At 31.6% G+C, this 21,575-nt stretch overlaps 1 protein-coding gene across 1 annotated transcript; it reads right to left on the reverse strand.

Annotated features, from left to right (window-relative positions):
- Positions 1 to 1,597: 1,597 nt before the first annotated feature.
- On the reverse strand, positions 1,598 to 20,223 carry LOC145164353 (protein FAR-RED ELONGATED HYPOCOTYL 3-like). The gene is made up of 10 exons (XM_079083074.1): positions 20,136 to 20,223; positions 19,991 to 20,063; positions 5,668 to 5,789; positions 4,915 to 5,076; positions 4,595 to 4,707; positions 4,268 to 4,512; positions 3,932 to 4,193; positions 2,747 to 2,886; positions 2,518 to 2,695; positions 1,598 to 2,212 (listed from the first exon to the last, which is right to left on the reverse strand). The coding sequence occupies exons 1-10, from the start codon at positions 20,221 to 20,223 to the stop codon at positions 1,598 to 1,600; spliced, it is 1,998 nt and encodes a 665-aa protein (XP_078939200.1).
- Positions 20,224 to 21,575: the final 1,352 nt, after the last annotated feature.

Consider the following 21,575-nt stretch of genomic DNA (forward strand, 5'->3'; position numbering starts at 1 on the left):
AATATTTTCTTATTGATGATGTTATAAGAACAAGTTTGTTTATGTTGTGTATGTTATGGATATTGTGAAGAATGTTTGTTTTTATAATGATGGAAAACATGGCGATGGAAAACAAGTTAATATGTATTTTGGTAGATTTTATTATGTAAGTTTGTTTGTGTGAATTATGTTATTGAATGTTAATCATAAGTGATTATGTTATATTTTTATATGTAATTTATGTTTTTAGTATTGATTATATGTTGCTTATATGTAATCATTAGTGATTGTATCGATTATTTTTTTATGTTTTTGTAATCATAAATGATTATATTTGTTGTACAACACATTATAATTTATTCTATCTTTTTCTTGATAAGTGAGCTTATCTTTACTGCATGAAATACATCACCATGCAGAATCTTATCTTTGTAATATTTTAGTTTTGTTTTTTAGTGTTTGTATTGAAGAATCTTTTCTTTCTAAATGAAAACTGATTTGTACAACCATATATTGTATTTTTGATAAGTGATTATGTTTGTATAAAGGGAGTAGCCTCGTGCTACCCCTTATATTTCTTCAAAGATGAGTCCTTATACTTCCAAATGGTTAGTTTTGTTTATTAATTTCTTCAATTTTTATATATCACCATTATTTATTTATGATCTAAACAACTTCCATTTTGTTTCAGGTAAAATATGGAGTCTATAAGTCTAAAAGAACTAATTTTGCTGTATCTAATAACATGTTCCCCATTTTTTTAAAGATTCTTGTTTTTTTATTTGTAGCTAGATTTTCATACAGATTGTAGCTGACTCCAAGAACGCCTCTTCCACCATTACTTAAAATTTTTATCTTCATTGAACATATCAAATCTTTACTAGATGTCTTTGAAGTATAGGAATGTTGTTCATTTAAAGAATATTTCTTTTTAATGAACAACATTTCTCTACATCAGATATGTAGTAAAGATTTGTTATGTTCAATGGAGATAATCTTTCTAAGTAATGGTGGAAGAGTTCTTGGAGTCAGCTACAATCTGTATGAAAATCTAGCTAGGAATATGAAGAACAAGAATCTTGGAAAATGGGGAACGTGATATTTGAGACTTGTGAAATTGTTTGTTATTGAAGATTTTATCATGTTTGATGTTATTCTATGATGATGAATATTGTTATCTTTAGATTTTTTATGAGCAGTGTTGTATATTTGTTAGGAACGATGTTGTTGTATATGGTTATATGTAATGGTTAGATGTTTTTTATGTGTAATCATATTTTTAATCACTTATGATTAAACAAAACATATGAAGTAGTATTACATAATATTTTATGATTATACAGATGAATATTGTATATGATTATGTGTAATGATTACATGTATTGAATAACAGTTTATATGTAATCTTAAATGCTTGTAGTAACATTTAATAAAAGTTTAATCATGAATGAATATATTATCAAATCAAAGAAAGAATTATCAAAGTAGATTAAATCCAGTAGACAAAATCATAGTAAATTCTGTTTTATAAAAGAGAGTAAAGTGTACTAAACAAAAAGTATATTATTTTGAAAAAAAAGTTCATGACTTATTCATTACTGATTAAAGCAGTAAATATCTATGTAGCTTTTGATGATTGTTCTGCTGCAAGTTTGATTAGGCATGTCCGCAAGTTATGAGGAGCCCTTTCTCCACATCCTGAGCATCTTCTTGTTTGCTTGTTTGAATTTTTATACGCTATTTCTGCTGCACTTTGAATTCTACTTTTCTTTCCGCATCCTTTATTGCTTTGAACATTTGGAACATTGATGTCAATTTCTTTTGGAATAGATATGCCCATAAGCTTTCCTACCTCTTCAACATCTGTCCTATTCTTCTGCAATTCATTTTTAGGATCGTTTTCATATTCCTTCAGCATGCTTTCTGTTTTCTTAACAAACAAATCCATTTTTTCTTTATTTTTTCTTACGTATTCCAAACATGCTTCAAAGTTGTAGTATGCTTGATTGACAGATCTGTTAATTTCACTGTCTCCTGTATCATATACATGTCTACCAAAATTATAGTGCCTTGATATCACATCCTTTCTCCAACGATTCTCAATGTACTGTTCAGGTATCTCCTTAATTTCATGTTTCATGAGTATGTTGAATGCATGTCTGCACAAAGTCCCAAAGCGGTTGAACTGTTCACAAGTACATTTTACATCATTGGTTGGAAGTTTTATTTCTACCTGTTCAAAATAAAATTAAAGCATTAAGTGTTTTATAATCATAACTGAATATTTTTTTTATATTATGTGCTGATTCAACAAAATTTAAAATAAGAATATATTACCTCAAATTCTGTTTTTAGATCACTGTTTTTGTTCAGTTGTTCCACTTTGTATAACTCTCATCCATTTTTTGTTCCAAGATGTTCGTATTGGCAGTACCAGGAACCTTTATAGATTTCTTTCCGTACTTCATAAAACAATGTACTTGTATTAACTTTTGCAGCATGTTTTTCTATTGGTCGTGGTGAAATAAATTTATATACCGCCTTCTTTGTTTGATGATCAAGCTCCTGTTGTGTATTTCTTTGTTTTTGAATTTCTATGTCATAGTTCATCATGAAATATAAAAGTAAATTTCCAGATTTAGAGTGAGTGTTGAAGAAGGAATTCATGCTTTCTGATCTTGAAGTGATTTTCATCAATCCAGACATTCTTGTGTCACTGAAGTATGCAGGTATCCATTTGTCATGTAATTAAAATATATCATTGAACCATCTTTTATCTTCTAGATTGAATTCATTAATAATCAAATCCCACTTCTTTTCAAATTCATTAGGTTTGATATGCATGTTCCAAACAAGCTTGTTAAATCTTTTCTTGAAGTCTTTGTTTTTAAATAAATTGCCAGTAACCTATGAATGAACAACTTTGCTTATATAAGTATAAATTATATACCTATTTGGATATATCATATATGAGTAGTCATATATGATTAATCATATATGATTACTGTAATGTAGGATATATCATGTATGATTAATCATATATCATATATGTACTGTAATCATATATGATTAATCATATATGATATATGAGTAATCATATATGATTAATCATATATGATTACTGTAATGTAGGATATATCATGTATGATTAATCATATATCATATATGTACTGTAATCATATATGATTAATCATATATGATTAATCACATATGATTACAGTACATATATGATATATGATTAATCATACATGATATATCCTACATTACAGTAATCATATATGATTAATCATATATGATTACTCATATATCATATATGATTAATCATATATGATTACAGTACATATATCATATATGTACTGTAATCATATATGATTAATCATATATGATATATGAGTAATCATATATGATTAATCATATATGATTACTGTAATGTAGGATATATCATGTATGATTAATCATATATCATATATGTACTGTAATCATGTGTGATTAATCATATATGATTAATCATATATCATATATGTACTGTAATGTAGGATTGATCATATATGATTATTCATATATGATTATACAATCGTATTATATAATCATATATGATTATATATGATTATATACTGTATCATCATAATCATAGTATGATATATGATAACTTATATTATTATAATCATATATGATTAATCATATATAATCATATATGATTATATAATCATATTATTAAAATACTTAATTATATATCATTATATCAATCATATATGATTATATACTGTATTATCATATTACATATTATGTAATCATATATGTTTATACAGTAAGTATGGTATCTGATAATTCATATTATTAGAATAGTTAATCATATATGGTTATATAGTATGATATCTGATAAGTCATATATTAATCATCTGTCATAATACTATATAATCATATATGATTATATAATGTATTTTTATTATACCTTTGCTTGCAGTTTTTTCATTATGTGCCACATGCATAGTCTGTGTCTTGAATTTGGTAAGACAATTTCCACTACTTGTTTTATTACTGCATCTTGATCAGTTAGAACAATTTTTGGTGCTTTCCCTTCATGAGCTCTAAGAAAAGCTTTAAGCAGCCATTCATACGACTCAATTGTCTCTCTACTCACCAACCCAACACCAACAGTAATTAATTTCTTGTGGTGATCAACTGCTGTGAATGGAACAAATACCATTTTATACCTATATAAAGAAAATGTGTTTAGTACAATCATATTTGATTAATAGTATGTTTGAATTTATATACATTAACTTACTTGTTTGTTCTAAAAGTTGCATCAAAAGATATAACTTCTCCAAACTCTGCATAAAAAGCCTTTTCTCTTTCATCTGCCCAAAACATAGCAGCCAACAGATCTCCATCACGTAGGAACTCAAATGAATAATTTGGGTAATGATCTCTACGATCATTCATTTTGTTTATCATTATTTGAGCATCCTTGTAACATAAGATTCTATTTACTCCTCTCCTCAAGTTTTTGTAGTCTGTTACCTTCGCCCCCTACATATTCATATCCTTCTTTCAAAACTGCTCGTATTTTGTGAGCCATTGTGGGACTAATTTTAGCTTATGATGCACGTACTACAAACTCTTTTTCAGAATATGATATCTTTCTTGCCTTTTTCGTATAAGGTCTTTCCTCAATACTTTCTAGTGGGTGGTTGTGCATTTCAAAGAATTTCTTAACTTTGTAATCTGTTGTTCCATAAACATTTTCAAATATAATCTTTGCTGTACACCCATTAATTATCTTGTTTGAATTTGGTTTCCTCTTGACGGAACTTGTAGCCAACGTATCACAAGGTTTTGGTTTATCCTTGCCACCCTTATTACATATAACATATTTTTCTTTTATTATTTGGCTATTGTATTTTGATTGGCTACTCAGTCTTGTATGAAAACCTGCCATTTCTGCATAATCCGTATACATTTTTACTGCCAAATTTAGTGATTTGAAAACACTGTTTACAACTGGTACAAATTCTGTAGGGACATCTGGTTTATATTCAGATTCTTCAATTATGTTACTGCAATATGATTCATTTGTTGAATTGGAACTTTCACCTGATAAAAGAAGGGAATGACAAATATGTTATTATATAATTTTATGTTGTAATAATCATATGTGATTAACGATATGTATTTATATTTTAGTATAAAAAATCATATATGATTTTAGATATTAATATATTATTAGATGTTAAATCATATGTATTTGTACATTGTATTATATGATTGGTCATATAATATACTGTGTAATCATAAATGATTATACGTATTATTTTATAAATAATCATACTTGATATTGTTTAATCATGTATGATTAATCATATGTATTTGTAGTTTGTAATATATGATTAATCATATTTTATGATGTATAATCATATATGATTATTAATCCAAATATATATAATATTAATATAGATTTCAATTTGAAAACATATATGATAAATCATAATTACAAACTATAAATACATATGATTAATCATAGATATGAACAGTCATATATGATTATTCATCTTTATATGATTAAATCACATATTGTATTGTATAATCATATATGATTTTTCATAATTTATATTGTATAATAAAAGAATCAGAATGAAGTGTAGAAACTGTAATGTAATATGTAGTATTAAAACGAATTAGTTGTACCTTCAATACGAATCGTATTTTGAAGTTCTTCAGAAGTGAAAGAAATTGAATCGATTTGTTCGTCGTTACGAGATGAATTGATTTCAGCTATAATAGTTTCAGTTGCGATTGACTTGTCAATTCTTTTGGATTCGACATCATTTATGAAAATTGATTTTGATTCAATTTTCAAATGCTTTGTTTATGATTGTGAGGTGCTTGTTTCTTCGATTTGAGGATTGTATCTCGTATTTATGAGGATATGCACTGATGCTCTGTTTCGATCGTTATTTTCGATTTTCGATTGCGATTAATTTGATAACAGATTTAGTAAAAATAGGATCTTTTTTATTATATTGAATAATTGTTGAAGATTGGATGATATGATTACGTGACTGATACTGAAAATCGATGGTTTAGCGATATGATGATTTTTAGAGAAGGAAGGTGTCCGCTTTCTGAAGATTAATTTGAAGTTTACTGTTATACCCCTTAATCATTTAACAGTTGACGTTAAGTTCCATTGGCTGATATTTAATCTCACAATCTCTAATTTTTTATTAATCTCAAGGGAACCATCCCCTATATATATATATATATATATATATATATATATATGATGGGTTTTATACATAGCAAACAATCCTATGTGTGCATGCAACCCTAATTTGAGGATCTATGTTTTCACTATTAGACGTACAAGCATTGAACACAAAAACTAGAAACCCTAGGAGGCACATGTAATTTTTGAAATTAAGATATAATTAGGGTTAGGATACATACCTTTATTGTTATATTGTAATAACAAACAAATCCTTGAAGATCTTGAACTTTGGTAGCAAGTGCCACAAGTGTCGCGCCTCTAATGGCTCACAAACAAACCTAGCAACCAAGGATTACTATGGAGAGAGAAGGGAAGTGGAAAATTCGGCTCTAAGCCTTTCTTGGAGTGCATGGGACGAAATCCAACCCTATAGGGGTTTATATAGGTGATAAGGAAGGTTTAGGATAAGGCAGGTGTATCTTAGATAACCCTAATCCCTTAACCTCCTCTCTAAGGCTTCCAAGGCACCCTTAGAGCCCAAGGAAACCCTAGGACACTCTAGATTTCGTTCACCAACTCTAAGGGAGGTTCTAGAATTCTCAATGCTCAACTTTTGAACATTGTCACCTTTAGTCCCTGCAGTTTCAATTAATTCATTTAATCCCAAAATTAATTCCATATTAATTTCTGATTAAATATTAATTAAACAATATGATTTCTAATTAATATATTATATCCATAACACATTAATAAATCATTTATCTTGATTTCAAATTAATTTATTAACCAAGTAATAAATTAATAAATCATTCTTCTCTCTCTAACAATTATCCTATTCAATTGTCAGGTTTGAAGGCAACCCAAAAGGACATTGCTAGTATCAATTCAAGTACATACCAATTATAGTTATGGGCTTAGACACCTAATCCAACAGTCTCCCACTTGGATAAGTCTAATAACTATAGTTTCAAGTATAACTTCAAAAATTGACTAGCAAATTTTAGCTACCAAAAGCCGCTGTCGAATTCTGACCTAGTCAGTGACGTGTCCTTTAGATAAGGGATCATATATTCCTCCATTCTAGATATCGTATGAACTGAGACATGGATTTTAATCATACTCTCTGTTCATGTGTTGTTTTCCGATTTCCGATTTATGACGACTGACAACAGACTACAATTGAACACATCAACTTAGTTCCGGCTTGGCCAAGCTCTTAGGGTGTTATCACTAAATCATCGAGGGGCCCACATATATCACTTTTATCCCACATTGGGTAAAAGGAACGGATAAACTTCGACTCAAATGCTCGCTTGTACCTACTATCAAATCACACACAACAATATGTTTTATAACACCAAGTTACTGGTGCGTTTACATATTATCAATGTGCAACTGACTTGTAAATTACAACTCACATGTCTCGGTTTCAAGAATATAAGATATTATCGTCTCACCAATCACTCGTGATAAAATCCATGAAGCGATCCAAGTGAGCGTGGGTTTAATCCAATGCTCAAATCTTAATTCATAAGCACTCATGAACGTTGTAGCAAACTTTTGCTATGTCTAATACACTTTAGACAATCTACAAGCCAATTCATGACAGTCTTCTTTCATACCTACTTCCAAAGTATGAGCGACTGTGGATGGATTGAATAATCTTATTATTCAGGAAGTCAAAACATGCAAAGTGAAACACAATAATAATCGAATCCAATATGGCCCCAAACTTTTGAGTATAAATAAAACTCCTTTTATTTAGTCACCATATTGATTACACATTATTCATTGTATAATGTTTCGGATAATCAACTTATTACTTGAATTATAACGGCAGTTGTCCCATGCACCAAGCATGCACACTCTGTTTACCAATGGTCCATACTTTGTGAAATAGATCAATTGAAAACATTTCCAATGATGCTCATTTCACAACTCCTAATCCTTATCGTTAGTGTAAGAACACAAAATTCTCGCCACTACTAGAATATGTTAGATTCTAACATTTTATGCAACGATCGTAATGCCACAACACAAAGTCACCAAGACTCGGCCAATGGAATTACAAAGTGCTCTATTATGAAGTCTCACATTCAAAGTACATTCCTTTGAACATCCTTCTTGGATAAAAGTTTCTAATCTAGACATAGATTCTTAACGTCCAACTCCCAATATGGAAACATTTCCATATTTACCATATGACAACTCATTCTTAACAGAGTCTTATCTATTCATAATAATGTCAATATGTTCCATTCAATACTTTACTTCCAACTGTGCACAAGCGACCAATCCTTAGCGAACCTCAGATTGTCCTCAGTTGTTTAATCAATTTAGTCAATTCCGGTTCTGATCCTTTTCCCTCTTAATGCCCTAAGCATTTGGAAAATCAGAACGGTTGAATATTATAGCATATGCAATCGATCCTATATCCAAAGCGTATGGGGCGCAATTCATAATGTCTTACATAAAGACGTGATACTTTACAGGTCTCCTGCTATGATATTTCTAGTTGCCATATTCTCATACTTTTGATTATGAAGAGGGATGCCGTAATCATAACCAAATTTTGAGAACACAATTATCCTTTCCATATATAGAATTTCCTTATGCTGAACCATTTCCACATAACATTCATATATATTTGACTAAATTTGACTAAAATTTCTCGATCCAAGCTTTTAGATTTTGAAACGAAGTATAATATTCTCTCCCTTAATTATAGCAAAACAACTATTCAACCCATGCAACTTTGGAAAGTGAAAATTTTGTTTTCTATAATTAATATTGCTACATTTCAATACTTGACATAATGATCATGCTCCCACTAACATGATGATTATCTTCTTACCAGCATAACACTTATGCTCCCACTAGCTTTGACACGTATTCAGAAAACAGTTGGACTTCTAGAAATCAATACTTATTAACTTCTGAAAGTTCATATTTCTGATACGATATGCTTCGATAAGCCTTTATCTAAGCTTCTCAAACTCATACACCTTTCCTTAGATAGCTCACATATGTGTCTAAACAATTCTAGAACTTATAGCAATAAGTTTCGAATGTTCAAACTAATTGCCAAATCTCACAGTTCGAACTATGAAGAGGGATGCCGTAATCATAATCGAATTTGAGAATGCAATTTACACAATCGCTATCTCCTTAAAATCGCTCTTAGTGAAAGCGTTTCCTCACAATCATTTTCATGAAGAAGAGAAACCTTATGACACTTAGATTTTATGGTGTATGTGTTCCTATCTATGTGAATTTTTCATAACCATAATCATAAGATAATGTTTGTGACAAATCCAAACTCTTATGGACAGAACTTGTTCATTCTTAATTTCTTGCCATCAAGGGTCCTACCATTGCTTCCAAGTTATTTAGCAGCTCACCTATACTAGTCAATGCACTTTCATTGATCAAGGTGCTAGCCTTTATGCAGTCAATTGAGAACTCGTAGAACTCATATGCATAAGTAACTTTACTGGAATGGCATAGAAACAAATGTGTCAACACGATAGGTTACAAACCTCAAGTCGTGTGCTAGTGATTAACAATAACTTTACTCTTGATTAGTTCGTGAAACCTTTCAAGATCATTTAGACTCCCACTGACCTCTTGACATATAAGATTCTCTTGTCAATAAACATTCCTCGAAAAACAAATACTCAAGAGATAGTGCGGATTCTTATCAAGACAAACACTACACACATTGGTCTTAGTTGGTCTTTGTCTTATCCAAGACATAACAACTTACCAATTTCAAACGTGCAAGAGAAAAACATTTTTCCTACTCCACATTTGATGAGTGTGTTCAACCTTTTTCTTAAGATTATGTCACTCAAGTCACAATCTTGGAGTACGACTCTAAGACTTGATTTTGGAACGAAGTATGATTCACCTTTTTGATTTAACCATTTCAACAATTTCTAATTCCTCTTCTTAGCCATACTAGTGTACTAAGGTGTCCTTAGAGGATCAATTGTGACACGGTTATATAATCATTAAGTTAATCATAAAACACGATATTAAAGTCCTCTCCTATTTTTCAGATTGGAGAAACTTATATCTTTCTGCCTAATTGATTCTTCTTATTCGTTCTGCTATTCATCGAAACTTTTCCAATGATTCAGAATCATACTCAATCTTTTAAGTATAATCACATTTACTAATCCTTTAGCAAACTATGACGAATATTTTATCTTTCTTTGTGGCAGACTTGACCAGTACACAACATTGTGTACCAGATCTCCTAGTCCTTCACATGACTCACATACTTATGTGAACAAGGAATTAGTCTTAATTTCCCAAATACGAAGGTTCTCATTCATCATACAATACCAGTTGCATGATTCCAAGTTTCTGTCCAATTGAAACTTGGGCGATGAGAATCATTCCATATTTGGTAAATTTCTGACATTACCACAAATAACATAACTAAGAATCAAATCCATTTACAATATTGCTAACAATAGAAACATCCAAACACCAATTTTCATAAAATCCATCGCAAGGAAACATAAATAAGACAAAAAAAAACAAAATTTATTTTATTGCGGAAAAATCTTGTCCTTACAATGCGATTACAAATGAAAACTATGTAAATATTATTTAGCAATCTATCCTAACTCTAAAGTAGCAGCTAAAAATCCGACCTTTGAATCATGCGATCGAAATCCATTTCTTCATGACCAAATTCAGCTCACTTCTTTCTTTTAAGTTTCATTTTTCTTTGATCCTACAAAACACCAAATGTAATCTTATCACATTATGTATTAGGAATCTAAAAATGAACTTAATAGAGTTAGATAGTGGATTTCTACCTGAAGCAGAGTCATACATCTTGACTCTCCCATCTCTTAGATCTCTCAGGTAGTCAGGGTAGCTTCTTGACCAATGCCCTTTCTCTTGGCAGTAGAAACACACATATTCTTTGGGAATGGCACAAGGGACTATCTCAGACATAACCTTTCTCTTGCGTAGAGAAAACTTTTCTGGACTTCCAATGTTGCCATTGTCCATAGAAGGTTGGGACATTGATTTACCAGAAAAATTTTCTTGACCATTCCGCCAGATCATTTCTGATTCTGTAGCAACAAGCAAATAAGTCAAATCAATGAGGGTCATGTCGTGGTCCATCATATAGTATTCTCTAATGAACTCACTATATGAGTCATGAAGTGATTGAAGAACCAAGTCAACAGCCAGCTTCCTAGAGACTTCCACACCCAACATTCCCAATCTGTCAATATGCAACTTCATATCCAAGACATGGGCACATACAGACTTTCCATCTTCATGTTTACTTGCCAATAGGGCTTGAGTGACCTTGAACTTTTTCAAGTCTTCGAACACGTGGGTCAGTGAGAATTATTGGAGGAGGTGGAGGAAGTGAAGCCTGATTTCCATTTCCACAATCCAATCGTGGAACACCATCTTCAAGTGGAAAACCTTTTCCAATGTATTCAGGAAGACCACATTTGTTAGATTTTGACATCTACAAAACAGGAGAAATTCAAGTTAGTTGATTGAGTCCTCAATAAAACACCCAAATGAGATATTAGGATAGGACCCAACACAATATACTACAACTTGGAAGAGTGATGTCGTAATCCAAATTGCAGAACATTTGAAGGTAGGTAAATGACGATTTACCAATTTCCACCATGAAAAACGAAAATTGAAGGTTTAAGTTTTAAATGAATTGGAACTCCTAGATCTTTTGAGATTCATTGAACTTTTCAATGGCATGTTTAATCTCGATTATGCCCTTCATTTGTGACTGGGATGCCGAGGATCACAAATAAGGTGTGAATTGCATCAAATTCACTTGAGTCACCCTTTGCCACCAATGCCAATCCCAACTTTGTGTGCCGGTTAACCACACACGCTCCACTAATTGTCTTGGCAAGGGTACAATTTGTCATTCCATGGAATTGCATCAAATTCACTTTTTCCTAAAGTAACTAAGATTTGGGAATTTATAAAAGTGTTTAGTTACTTCGTATTTCATTATACTTATAATGGAAGGTTGTGTCCTATCCTACCCGTTCGGCTAACGACCCTCCACTAGTCAAGGGTGCGGTGGGTAAGAGTGGATACCCAATGACGGTCATTTTACAGGTCGCTTCCTTAAACACCCCTTATAGACCAGCTTCCTGAATGAGGTCTACTAACGCTAAGACTGACTTTGCTTATACATATATAATATTAAACCTTTAATTATATATATATATATATATATATATATATATATATATAGTATAAGGGTGTATTTTAAACTTTTAAAATACTAGGGTTTTTTTTTATTTTATTAAAAATTTTCAAAAATTAAAACCATTTAATTTAAAATTTAAAAAACCTTTGATTTAATAATTATTCAAAAATTAAACAATTAATTAAATTATTAAATCAAATAAGGATTACCAATTTAAATTAAACATATTAACTTAATTTAATCCTTTTCCATGGATTTCGAAATTTAGGTAAGGATATCTTTAATTATCCAATTAAAATTTAACAAGATAATTACCAAAAATAACAACCTACTAAATTATTCCTTAGATTTCGAAATCTTCTGCTTGGAGTGGAAGGCAAGGCTTTCAACCTTGCCTAAAAATAAAAAACCCTAGGGTTAGGAAACCCTAGATTTCGACTCCAAGGTGGCCAAAGGAAATGGTTTGAAAAACCCTTAGGGATTTTCGAAAAACAGGGTTCTTAAACCCTAATTTGCGAAAATTTAAAGGCCTTAGGGTTTAGTAGCCATAAACCCTAATTTGTCTAGTTCAATCAATTGTACCAAATATAAATGAAAACAAAAACCATACGCTTTGATACCACTGATGGGTTTTATACATAGCAAACAATCCTATGTGTGCATGCAACCCTAATTTGAGGATCTATGTTTTCACTATTAGACATATAAGCATTGAACACAAAAACTAGAAACCCTAGGAGGCACATGTAATTTTTGAAATTAACATATAATTAGGGTTAGGATACATACCTTTATTGTTATATTGTAATAACAAACAAATCCTTGAAGATCTTGAACTTTGGTAGCAAGCGCCACAAGTGTCGCGCCTCTAATGGCTCACAAACAAACCTAGCAACCAAAGATTACTATGGAGAGAGAAGGGAAGTGGAAAATACGGCTCTAAGCCTTTATTGGAGTGCATGGGACAAAATCCAACCCTATAGGGGTTTATATAGGTGATAAGGAAGGTTTAAGATAAGGCAGGTGTATCTTAGATAACCCTAATCCCTTAACCTCCTCCCTAAGGCTTCCAAGGCACCCTTAGAGCCCAAGGAAACCCTAGGACACTCTAGACTTCGTTCCCCACCTTTAAGGGAGGTTCGAGAATTCTCAATGCTCAACTTTTGAACATTGTCACCTTTAGTCCCTGCAATTTCAATTAATTCATTTAATCCCAAAATTAATTCCATATTAATTTATGATTAAATATTAATTAAACAATGTGATTTCTAATTAATATATTATATCCATAATACCTTAATAAATCATTTATCTTGATTTCAAATTAATTTATTAACCAAGTAATAAATTAATAAATTAATAAATCATTCTTCTCTCTCTAACAGTTATCCTATTCAATTGCCAGGTTTGAAGGCAACCCAAAAGGACATTGCTAGTATCAATTCAAGTACATACCAATTATAGTTATGGACTTAGACACCTAATTCAACAAATATATATATATATATATATATATATATATATATATATATATATATATACACACACGAATGCTTTTATTTTGTTAAGTTGTGTTCAGGTGGTGGCTTTTATTTCAAACATAAGATGAAATGAAAAGGTGTAATATAACTCATTTCATCATTAGACACAATTTTTTCCTAAAATTTAATGATTTAATAAGGGATATAGTTTTATTTTCTAGTAAAACTATAAATATATTTTTTTCATGAAATATCCTTTTTGGATCTTAAACTTCTATTTTGTTTAATTTTTTTCATTTTATAAATAATATATTCAGAATATAATACAAAAAATCATTATATCATTAGTCTCTTAGCTAAAAGGCCATTATGATTTTTATTTTTATACATAAAGCCTAAGCCTTTGATAGTTAACTTTTCACAATCCTTTTTCATTATTGATAAAAGAAGGGATAATGACTTACAATGATAATATATTTTTGATTTATATATATTTGGTCATTGAGTTTTTTTTTTCGTTGATATTTTCTCAATCAACTTGTTTAACTGTACACATTCGTTTTTTATGACCGACTACTCCAGGTAAGCCGGGAAAAATGACTTAATAGAGTAATATATTTCTCACTTTGTACACATTTGGTCTAAAATATTTTTTTGCACATTTAGTCCTTCATATTTTTTGTTGCAAAATAAGTTCTTATTGTTTTTGTACACATTCAGTACTTATGACCGATTTTTTTAAAATTTTCTCATGGTATCACACGTTGAACAATCATTAATGATTTGCTCAGGGTTGTTGATGCTTATAACCACCGCATCCTCGGCTACTTGGTTGCTTAGGTCTTGTGGTTTGGTTAGGTGGTGTGTTCTGAGCGTTGTAACTTCTTTATACGATATCAAAATTCAACGATCTTTATGTTCACACATTCGTATTTGAGAGTACTACAACTTTCGTTTAGATTACTCCCATGAAAAAGTAATATATTTTTACTTATGATCTTTATATACATGTGTTCTTTACATTTTATGAACGTTTTTTTATAAAATCGTAAGTAAAAATATATTAATTTTTAATAGGAGTAATTTAAAAGAAAATTTTAGTAGACTCAATACGAACGTATAGATATAAAGATTGTTAAAATCCAAGATCGTATGAAAAAGTTACGACTTTCAGAATACAAGACCTAAGCAAAACTACAAGACCTAAGCAACCAATCAGTCAAGGCCAAAGTGGATATAAGCATCAATAACCCTGAATACCTCATTAATGATTGTCTTACATAGGATATCGTGAGAAAAACTTAAAGAAACCGGTCATAAGTACTGAATGTGTACAAAAACAACAATGACTTATTATCCAACAAAAAAATATTAATGACTAAATGTGCAATAAAATATATTAAGGACTAAATGTATACAAAATGAGAAATATATTATCCTATTAAGTCATTTTTTCGGCTTATCTGGAGTAGCCGGTCATAAGGACTGAATGTGTACAGTAAAACAAGTTGATGGGGGCAATTGTGGACGAAAAAAACCATGTGACCAAATGTGTACAAATCGAAAAATATATTTACCCTTTTAATTCATTATCCCATAAAGAAAAAATTGGATACCGGGTTTAATCTGCTTATATGGAAGTTTTATTATAAGGTAGCCCAACAATATTTCATATATTGGTTTAAATGGTCCCTTCAATTTTTTTTCTAAGGGCACAAATTCATGTTTTAAAGGTTTAAAAGGTCTTTTTGAAAAAATTGAAGGGTCCATCTGGTGAACCCTTCCTAGCCAGCAAGTTTAATATGCAAAGTCAATTATTAAACTCCCACCTCAATTGCCACGTTATAGGACGAACAATAACCCTAAATTCAATAGCGATGGCCACGAAATCAAAGAAGCCTGCTTCTCGTTTTAGAGAAAACCAATAATCATGTATGAATTGCATCACAAGAAATCGGAGGTTCAAATCAGAAAAATAGCAGCGATGTCTCTTCTGATTTCAATCAATATTCTTCTGGTTCTTCATTGTGTTCTTCATCTTCTTTGTTATCGACAGAGTCGCCTAATCATGTATATCAAATCTTGATCGACGGTGGTTCTTCACTCTATTCTCCGTCTTCCGATTTCAACCAGCCCTAATCATGAACATCAAATATGATCAGCGACAATGATTTTGATTACGATTTAGTTGTCGGTCCTACTCCTAGATCAACACCTCACGAACGGGTCAGGGAAAGCTCGTCAAAATCACCAACATTTTCTCCATCATCAGTACTGCCTTCGATTCCTATGGTATCATCCTCGGCCAGGCCTCTTATCGACTGCTCCAATACCTGCAAATTTCATCACCATTATAAAGTATGCATATCGGTACTTCGAATTTTGTTTAGTGGGTTGAACCGAACAAAGCAGCATACACATCTGATTCAACTTGTTTTCATATTCTCATTTTTCATAAATGGCATGAGACTCATCGATTTAACTTAAAACGAGTTGAGATTCAAAATAACAAGTAGCATCAAAGCTTATAATTTCATGAGTTTCAGAACTTTCTTAATCTTAAATTATATAAGTTTAAGATTCAAGTTACAAGTAGCGTCATTTGGATGAATTTTTGTATCCTGATTTCAAAAGATATTAAACTGAGATTTTCAAGCTACAATTAGCATCGATGCTTGAAAATTTCAGAACTGTGACTGTTCCTCGGGGAAACCCCATCAAGGGCGGTGATGATTTGTTGCACTGTACTTTGTATGTGGTTGTTTACTGTGTTGGCTCTTGAGAGGTTAAGTTTTGTTGTGGGTATGGCGTTGGCCAGCACTTATAGTCTGACAGTCAATTGGCAGCCTCCTCCGGATTCAGTTGAGTTCCCGTAGTGGTGGTGGTGGTGGAGGTGATGTTTTCATTAGGGGTTTTGTTGTTGATGGTTGAACTTTATCAGATCAGATAGTTGTACTGGAGGAACAAAATAGTGAGGAAGCAAAGGTGCAAGCTGTTGAAGACACTAGATGAATCATCTTTGAAGAATGAAAAACCTGGCATTAATGATATGCCAATGGAAGGGAACCAGGTAATGCACTCAACTCAACATATTGCATTTTTTGTTATAAATTAAGGGAAATGAAAATGTATTCTCAGTTCTTTGATTTTGTTTTAGGTTTCTGAGAATACTGATGTAGAATGGGGAGATCTAAATAAAAGCAATATGGGTTTAAGCTTGAATTTAAATGAAGGTGAAAGAGATGGAGACGGTGTTTGTAGCACCTCAAATTTTAGCCCAAATTTTTCATTTTTAATTTACCAAAATTAAGGTTTCACAAGCCAAGTTATCAAATACATAATTATCCAAAACAACCAGTATCACAAATTATCAGAGTTCATAAACTGTCCCAGTAGTAAATCTCCCAGTGAGTGTGTACAATCAGACGTTCGCCTTCCCACGGTCCTCGGAAGTACCTGTCACATATAAACCAACAACTGTAAGCACGAAGCTTAGTGAGTTCCCCAAGGTACCACATACATCACAACATAAATAAACAAATATGGGTTATCAGCAACCCTGGGGACTATCAGCAGTCCCAGTGGGCTAACAGCACGCCCTGTGGGTTATTAGCAACCCTAGAGACTATCAACAGTCTTAGTCACATATAAACAACATAACATAATAATAACAGCTAGACTCGGCTGGTCATCACAGATACAACTATTCTACCATACAGGTAAGAATAACTAAGGAGACTCACCTGGTACCGACGACAAGTAAATCTCACACCCGAATTATCGGATCTAGACTACGCCTAATCAACAAAAGAATTAACCCTAATTAACAATTAAGGTCCAAAACTCAACTCGCAAGTCCGAATCCTACAACTAAATCTTCTAAGGAAAAAAAATACTATTTTTCCCTTCTCATGATCCAAAACCCTAAATCTTGACCAAAGGTCAAAAGTCAACGAACTCAACTGCCCAGCACGTACGTTGGGCGTACTCTTCTTTACGCGGAGCGTACAACGAAATCAGCATCCATCGGGGGCGGAACTGGCTACGCGGGGCGTAGCCAGGAGTACGCCCGACGTACTCTGTCTGCTTCTACTTTTACGAACTTAGTGTCTTAATCCCTTAAGACAACTAACCCAACCTCATATCTGACTATTCTAAGATGTCTTAAACCATAAAGTCGTTGGCTTTAAGCCTTTGCATGGATAGGAAGGACCCAATGCAACAATCTTTAACTTCTAACACACTCTAAGCTACGTTACTCATGCATGAACCAAAGGGAATGATGAAGCAACCATTTTTATGAATCTATAGGTCCTAAAATGCATGAAGGGACAGCCACAATTCGCTGGAGTGCTCCAAACTCATAAAGGTCCAATCTTGGGGAAAAAAGTTCATAAAACTTCAACCATGAAGATCCAATGAAAGGTTTGCCAAGGTAGAGACTTTATACCTGAAAATGATGCACAAAGAGGAAAGGTTTCTGGATCTACAAGCTTGCTAGCACCCACTCCTTCTTCTCTAGTCTCCTTATTCCACTAAAAGCACCAAGAACACTAAAATAGATTGCAAAGACTCACACAAGCAACTCAACTCGGAATTAGGGTTTAGGTAGGGTTTGGTGGCTGATAAGGATGATCAAATGGGGACATCATGTTCTTTAAATAAGGAGCAAACCTTAAAATTAGGGTTTGAAACATGGGCCAGTACGCCAGGCGTACCACACGCACGCCTAGCGTACTAGCTGGTCATCCGTGATTTTTCATGCTGCATGAGTACGTTGCACGTACTCTTACGTACACCCTGCGTACGACCAAATTCGCAAGCCTTTTCTCCAAGGGACCAAATGTGCCACTTTTGATAAAGATTCAAGAAATAATAAAAGTACCTGATAGCGGGATGTTACAGTTGTGGTGATGATGAAAAAGGCAGATTAAAAGAGTGGCCCATAAATTTATTAATAATTTCTTTTATTAACAAGGCAATATAAGTTTCAAAAATGGGTAAAGGTACGAAGTTAACAGATAAACACAAGTTCGTACCCTTCAAAGGCAAAAAAAAATCATGATGGACCATTTAAACCAATATACAAAACATTATTGGGCTACAATGACAATATGGTAACATCTAATATGGCAAAAGAAATATCCAACTTATTAAATATTTGTCAATGCAAGCAAATAAAACATAGTACTATATAGCCGGTTTTTGTAGGTCAATAATAGGTAAAATAAAAATAATTCAATATTAAGAAGCCAATATGAAAACAAAACAAAGAAAAAAAATCCACAATGAATTTTTATGTAAAAGCCTAAAACTACAATCGTAATTGCCCTCATATATCATCTAGTTATAATTATAACTAGATGAGAAACCCCGCTTTGCAGGGGTTAGTTTCGAACTTAATCTGCTGCAAATACATAGTTTTTACACAAATAATTTACCTATTGTTTACTGTATACAAATCGAACACCAATTGATCCATTTTCCTCCTCTATGTTTGTTCTTAGGGAACCTAACAACGAAAAACTTATGTTACTGGCATATTATCTCATAGAAACTACAAATCATTCATGTGCTAAATACAATAAACAACAACATATTTTGATTTTTATGTCTAATATAACATCATACTTTTTATTATAAGAAATACATTGCTAAATTTTAAAAATGAAAGTAATTATTACATGTTTTAAAATTAAAGGATTGGTCTCTGTCCTAAATATATTTAACTGTGGGTATAGTCACTGTTTAAATAAATTTACAGAAATGGTCCCTGTTTAAAAATATTATATAAGTAGACGTATTGTTTTTGTTATCTGTTTAAATGGGTCACATTGCAGAAAACGAAAAAAAAAAAACAATAAAAATGACCAAATTGGACAAAAAAGGGCAAAATGGTCATTTTGGCAAAAAAAAAACTAAGAAAAATTAAGCTTTCTGTTTTAAAAGTTTCATATCAGTATTTTTTTGTCGACTTAAGTATGCCAAATTATGAAACAACTTTTTGTTATGAGAATAACAAACTTGACCAAAAAGGTCAAAATGGTCATAAGATGTAAGAGCAATGGGGTGCAACTTATTGTAGAATGATACAAGTTCATAAGCTTCATATTGTGATTATTGTCTCCTTTACCATTGTCTATGATTCCTTGAAGACCCCTATAGACTACAAGGAAATGAGAAAAAGAAGTAATTAAAAAGTCTCATCCATAAATAACAAAAATGTCATCAGGCTCACCTTTCCAAACCTGAAGGAACTCATCACTAACAGATGAAGCCCACCCCATGCCAACAAAGTTTTTCATATCTATAGTAAGATTCTGCATGATTTGTAACTCTATTCTCACAAATTATTGAATTAAGGATAAATCATGAGGAAATAAGCTTCTATTTCGACTTTGAAGTTATCTATCGAACTTATTTGAGCTTTTAATGCAAACTGAACCAAATAAAACAGAAATTTGTGAACTGAAAAATGAAATAAGCTTTTGTTTATTGTTAACTATTTCTGAAGAGGCAAAAAAGTAATTAATTTTGTTAAAAACAAACATATAGTAACTGATATTTATGTTAAAAGGAAGAAATAAGCTACAATAATAAAATCAGTTACTCGATTAACTTTTATTGACATTACTTAGAAAAGTTTACACAATACGGAGAAAATTCTATCAAAATACATAACGTAACATAAATTATTGAATCACAAATGAGAAGTCGGAAATTACCTCAATGAAAGTGGATTGTTTTATCTTGAATTTAAACCAAAAAGGAAATGGAAATATACCTGACAATGAATTAAACGAACTAATAGACAAAGTGGGGGCCATGAATCATGAAGTTGATGCCAACCCATAAAATGTCATTGATAGGTGATCTTGAGAAAAATGTAATGGCAAATTTCAAAAAATGATAACATACTTCTGTTAAATTGAAAATATGACACCATAATAACAAATAAACGAATATGCACGATGCTATTTTTAGCATTTAACCCAACTTGTAATGCTAATAATTTTTGCATTTAACACAGAAAATTAGTGTTGCATCTTTTCTTTTTGGTATTTAACCCTCGATCATAATGGTCAGATATAACCCATATGTTATTAGTAAAAACTGAAGTAAGAAATTACGATTGTAAAAATTACCCATTGATCAAATCTTCCCAAAATGGTAACACTCGAGGGTCATCGCTACTACCCGCTGATGTTCAGGCCCTTATTTTGTTAAAATCTAAAAGGGTAGAGTAAATTTATAGATATGGGTAACTAACTGTTGGATTAGTGTCTAAGCCCGTAACTATATTTGGTAAGTACTTGACCCGGTTGTGCATGGTCCTTTTGGGTTGCCTTCACTAAAGCAACTGGATAGGATGATTTATGAAAAGAGAGGTTATTATCATGGGCGGTCCTACAGTGGGGGCAATTGCCCCCACAACAAAAAAATTTCATTAAAATATAGGGTTTTTTTCAAAAAAATATATATTTTAACCCTTTAAAAATATATATTTTAACTCGTTAAAAAAATTTGTCCCCATACAAAAGTTATAAAAAAATTTGCCCCCTCTTCGGAAAATTCTTGGGTCCGCCCGTGGTTATTATGGTTTATTAATATATTATATGAATAATATATTAAAGGAGAAATCATATAGTTTAATTAATATTAGACAAGAATTAATTAA

The sequence above is a fragment of the Lactuca virosa genome, chromosome 3, assembly GCF_052849685.1.
Source record: "Lactuca virosa cultivar CGN04683 chromosome 3, Lactuca_virosa_CGN04683_v6, whole genome shotgun sequence".
In the NCBI taxonomy this organism is placed as follows: Eukaryota; Viridiplantae; Streptophyta; class Magnoliopsida; order Asterales; family Asteraceae; genus Lactuca; species Lactuca virosa.